The 5,000-nt window shown below is 41.1% G+C and overlaps 1 protein-coding gene across 1 annotated transcript in view; it reads left to right on the top strand.

The window, feature by feature from the left end:
- The window catches only part of csnk2a4 (casein kinase 2, alpha 4 polypeptide), a 32,189-nt gene that overhangs the window by 3,124 nt on the left and 24,065 nt on the right, over positions 1-5,000 (top strand). Inside the window, exons 5-11 of the mRNA XM_053227027.1 lie at positions 263-313; positions 1,303-1,362; positions 1,470-1,553; positions 1,654-1,764; positions 2,153-2,254; positions 3,018-3,118; positions 3,936-4,084. Of these exons, the coding sequence (XP_053083002.1) occupies positions 263-313; positions 1,303-1,362; positions 1,470-1,553; positions 1,654-1,764; positions 2,153-2,254; positions 3,018-3,118; positions 3,936-4,084 (658 nt within the window). The remainder of the gene's footprint in view (positions 1-262; positions 314-1,302; positions 1,363-1,469; positions 1,554-1,653; positions 1,765-2,152; positions 2,255-3,017; positions 3,119-3,935; positions 4,085-5,000) is intronic.

Raw genomic sequence — 5,000 nt, 5'->3', positions numbered from 1 at the left:
AAAAAAAAAAAAAAACTAGTGTTGAAAAAAAACTTGACCGTTACACGGCGCTGACACTGGAGACTTCCTTCCTTTATAAACGTATCCTTACAGAAAGAAAACATTTTCTTAATCCGTGTATTATTAGTGGATCGTCCGCCGTACCAGCCGCTGTGAATGAGCTGTTACTATGGAAACGGTAGCGTGATCACGGCAACCCGAATAACTGACATGTTTGTTTGTTTGTTTGTTTGTTTGTTTGTTTGTTTGTTTAACTCTACAGTCCCGAACTCCTGCCTTGGTTTTTGAACACGTGAACAACACAGACTTTAAGGTAATTAATTTAAAAAAGAAAAAAAAATGTAAACACTTATTGCTTGCCTTTTACCCTGGTTCTGTATTTTGTAACTGCTTGATATGCCTTTTCTTTCTTTCTTTCTTTTTTAAATTGTGAAAGATTACGAAAGTCGTTTCATACGCTGAACACTCCGTTAGTAGCTTTTGGTGAACGGTTTTAGGGAACAGATGTTATTTTTTTTCTATTCTTACGGTAAAACAAAAAAAGAAAAAAGGTCGGCTAATTAATTTTCTCTTCAGACAGACAAAAATAGCCGTTTATTTTACTAGAAAGAAATTTGCTATTGTTTGCCAGCGTTCAAGAGTTTGGTCAAAGCGCGGATAACGATGGAATATAAATACAACGTTAAAATGAGGGATGTGGAAACATTTAAAAGTAGATGGGACTTTAATTTAAAGCTGTTTTTATTCTCTCGAAATTATGGAGAAATAACTTTTATAAATGGATTTGGATAAAGAAGTGGAAATAATGTAAAGAACTTGTATGAAAGAAAAAATGTTTGTAATAAAGTATTGTTAAAAATCTTTATTTATTTATTTATTAAAAATGCTTCTAGGCAAATTACAACACAGGGGAAAGGGTGCCAATATTTTTTGAAATATCGCAATATGTCCTGTATTTGATTATCAGCACTTACCTCGTCGGTGCTTTACCACAGGGCCGGACGATACGATTATATATATATATAGATATTGAATATTCAGTACAGACCCTTGATTGGAAGCAGCTGATTGGATGATAACATTTTGTCTATGAAATTGTCATTTTCTCTTCTCATTTTCATTATTTTCGTAATTTTCGCGCTTCTGTTTTGCTAGTCGTTCGTTAGCGCCTGTGTATCACGATACGTATCGTGTACATAACGTATGTACAGTAATTTATATGTAATTTGCATCTGATCTATCGTCACAACGATGTAATTAAATCGCACGACTTTTTAACTTTCTCTCCTTTTATCGCTTCAGCAACTGTATCAGACGTTGACGGACTACGACATTCGGTTCTACATGTACGAAATCCTGAAGGTAAAACGTAAACCGGCTACACAGCATAAACTCTCGTTTATTCCTCTTTCGTATCGTTAAATGTGTGTTTAATGTTTGTTTTTTTTTGTTGTTTTTTTCGTCTGCAGGCTCTTGATTATTGCCACAGTATGGGAATTATGCACCGAGACGTCAAACCGCACAACGTCATGATCGATCACGAGCACAGGAAGGTGCGCAGTACAGGTTCAGAACACCTGCTGAAATAGCGTCTAGCTGTGTTTCTGTAATAAACAGCGTAATTGTTTGTTTTTGTTTTTTCACCCCCTACAGTTGCGTCTGATCGATTGGGGTCTCGCGGAGTTTTATCACCCGGGGCAGGAGTACAACGTCCGAGTCGCCTCGCGCTACTTCAAAGGACCGGAGCTTCTCGTCGACTATCAGGTCAGAGAAAGAATTTATAACCGAGACGTTAATGTTAATATTATATTATATTATATTATATTATATTATATTATATTATATTATATTATATTACATATAGTTCATAGTGATGTAGAATTAAATCCAAGGTGTTCATGGTGTGCCGTGACGTGAAATAATTACACCTTTTATCGTTTAGTTTTTTTTTAATGAATAAATATATGAATAGATCATTAAACACTGAAACACTTCCAGGTGCGACGTGTCACTCGAAGACGTTTCAGGCAGAAATATAAAACATTAAACACTTCATATCAGTACAGATCATTCGCTGCTGTCGTCATGCTGTCCGGGTCTAACGAGCTCGAGCTCGTTTTCTAATTAGCCGTGTTGCGCACCTGCGTTACAGATGTACGATTACAGTCTGGACATGTGGAGTCTCGGCTGCATGTTGGCCAGCATGATCTTCAGGAAGGAGCCTTTCTTCCACGGCCATGACAACTACGACCAGGTAAACTACAACCAGGTTAACTATGACCAGGTAAACTACGACCAGGTAAACTACAACCAGGTTAACTATGACCAGGTTAACTATGACCAGGTAAACTACAACCAGGTTAACTATGACCAGGTAACCTACAACCAGGTTAACTATGACCAGGTAACCTACAACCAGGTTAACTATGACCAGGTAGACGATGACCAAGTAAACTACGACCCAGTAACGATGACCAGGTAAACTATGAAAACGTAAACTATGACCAGGTAAACTACAACCAGGTAACAGTGACCAGGTTAACTATGACCAGATAAACTATGACCAATTAAATTACGAAAACGTAAACTACGACCAGGTAAACTACGACCCAGTAACGATGACCAGGTAAATTATGACCAGTTAAAGTACGACCAGGTAACAGTGACCAGGTAAACTATGACAGAATTTGTTCGGGTTTTTTTTCCTGGTATCGGATCACCTCTAAGTTCCATCCAATCACAGCGATACGCTAAATTCAAAGTAGTCTTGTGTTTACGCGCGTCGCTGTTGTGCACATTGTGTGTCAGTTGCAGACGCACTTCATCGTCACAGAACCAACTGGACTGAGTTTTCTCTCGAGCAAACAGTAACCATCTGTTTTCATGCCTCTGAGTAAGACTCTGATTGGCTGTAGCACTGTTTATGCGCATCACTACCAATGAGCAAAAGCAAAAAGCCTTTGCTACGGGATTTTTACTCGACTGATAACGTCGTCGTGTTTCTCATCTCCGTGTAGCTGGTGAGAATAGCCAAAGTCCTGGGAACTGAAGACCTCTACGATTACATCGACAAGTACAACATCGAGCTGGAACCTCGCTTCAATGACATCCTGGGAAGGTGAGTGTGTTCCGACGAGCAGGAGCTGAGATGCGTTTTCCAAAAATAAATACATGAAGACAGTTTGGAATCAACCAGAAAAACTCAGAGTTCAGATTGTTATAGTGCTAAAGTCTGATTTCCTCTTTATGAATTTTTATTAAACTGTCATTTATTAGTTTACTGTTTATTAGACGGAAAAAGTGCAAGGAATTGTGAAATGTAGAGAATAGCGAAGGGTGCGGAATAGCGGAGCGTAGGGAATAGCGAAGGGTGTGGAATAGCGGAGCGTAGGGAATAGCGAAGGGTGCGGAATAGCGGAGCGTAGGGAATAGCGAAGGGTAGGGAATAGCGAAGGGTGCGGAATAGCGAAGGGTGCGGAATAGCGAAGCGTAGGGAATAGCGAAGGGTGCGGAATAGCGAAGCGTAGGGAATAGCGAAGGGTGCGGAATAGCGAAGGGTGCGGAATAGCGAAGGGTGCGGAATAGCGAAGGGTAGGGAAGCGTAAATTTCACAGAGCGAAACTAATCAGTGTGAAATGGAGTGTCTCTGTAATATCCGGTGAAAGGAGAAAAAATGTGGCGTAACGTTTTAATGGAATATCGACTTCCGTATCCGTACATCATCCACCCAGACATTAAGCTTAGACTTCAGCTAAACTAAGTGACATTTTTACATTTTTTTTTAAGATCGTTCTTTTTTTTGTTTTGTTTTGTTTTTTTTTGTCGGAAATACGAACACTTCCGCTGTGAATCACGGGGAAACATATGTTTCGGAAAAAGCATAGCTCCATATGATGATGTAATTCTGATATTTCTGATGTTTCCTCTCGCCGCAGACATTCGCGTAAACGATGGGAACGCTTCGTACACAGTGAGAACCAGCATCTGGTGAGTCCCGAGGCGTTGGACTTCCTGGATAAACTGCTGCGATACGACCATCAGGCGCGCGTCACGGCGCAGGAGGCCATGGAGCATCCGTACTTCTGTGAGTCAGTCTGCACTGCGGAGTCTCCACTCTGTATTTAATCCCCTCTCCACACTGTATTTAATCCCCCTCTCCACACTGTATTTAATCCCCCTCTCCACACTGTATTTAATCCCCCTCTCCACACTGTATTTAATCCCCCTCTCCACTCTGTATTTAATCCCCCTCTCCACTCTGTATTTAATCCCCCTCTCCACTCTGTATTTAATCCCCCTCTCCACTCTGTATTTAATCCCCCTCTCCACTCTGTATTTAATCCCCCTCTCCACACTGTATTTAATCCCCCTCTCCACACTGTATTTAATCCCCCTCTCCACTCTGTATTTAATCCCCCTCTCCACTCTGTATTTAATCCCCCTCTCCACTCTGTATTTAATCCCCCTCTCCACTCTGTATTTAATCCCCCTCTCCACTCTGTATTTAATCCCCCTCTCCACACTGTATTTAATCCCCCTCTCCACACTGTATTTAATCCCCCTCTCCACACTGTATTTAATCCCCCTCTCCACTCTGTATTTAATCCCCCTCTCCACTCTGTATTTAATCCCCCTCTCCACTCTGTATTTAATCCCCTCTCCACACTGTATTTAATCCCCCCTCTCCACACTGTATTTAATCCCCCTCTCCACTCTGTATTTAATCCCCCTCTCCACTCTGTATTTAATCCCCCTCTCCACTCTGTATTTAATCCCCCTCTCCACTCTGTATTTAATCCCCCTCTCCACACTGTATTTAATCCCCCTCTCCACACTGTATTTAATCCCCCTCTCCACTCTGTATTTAATCCCCCTCTCCACACTGTATTTAATCCCCCTCTCCACACTGTATTTAATCCCCCTCTCCACACTGTATTTAATCCCCCTCTCCACACTGTATTTAATCCCCCTCTCCACACTGTATTTAATCCCCCTCTCCA

This window comes from Pangasianodon hypophthalmus, chromosome 20, assembly GCF_027358585.1.
Source record: "Pangasianodon hypophthalmus isolate fPanHyp1 chromosome 20, fPanHyp1.pri, whole genome shotgun sequence".
Classification (NCBI taxonomy): domain Eukaryota; kingdom Metazoa; phylum Chordata; class Actinopteri; order Siluriformes; family Pangasiidae; genus Pangasianodon; species Pangasianodon hypophthalmus.
The sequence above is the reverse complement of the archived record's forward strand: the minus strand, read 5'-3'. Positions and strand labels throughout refer to the sequence as shown.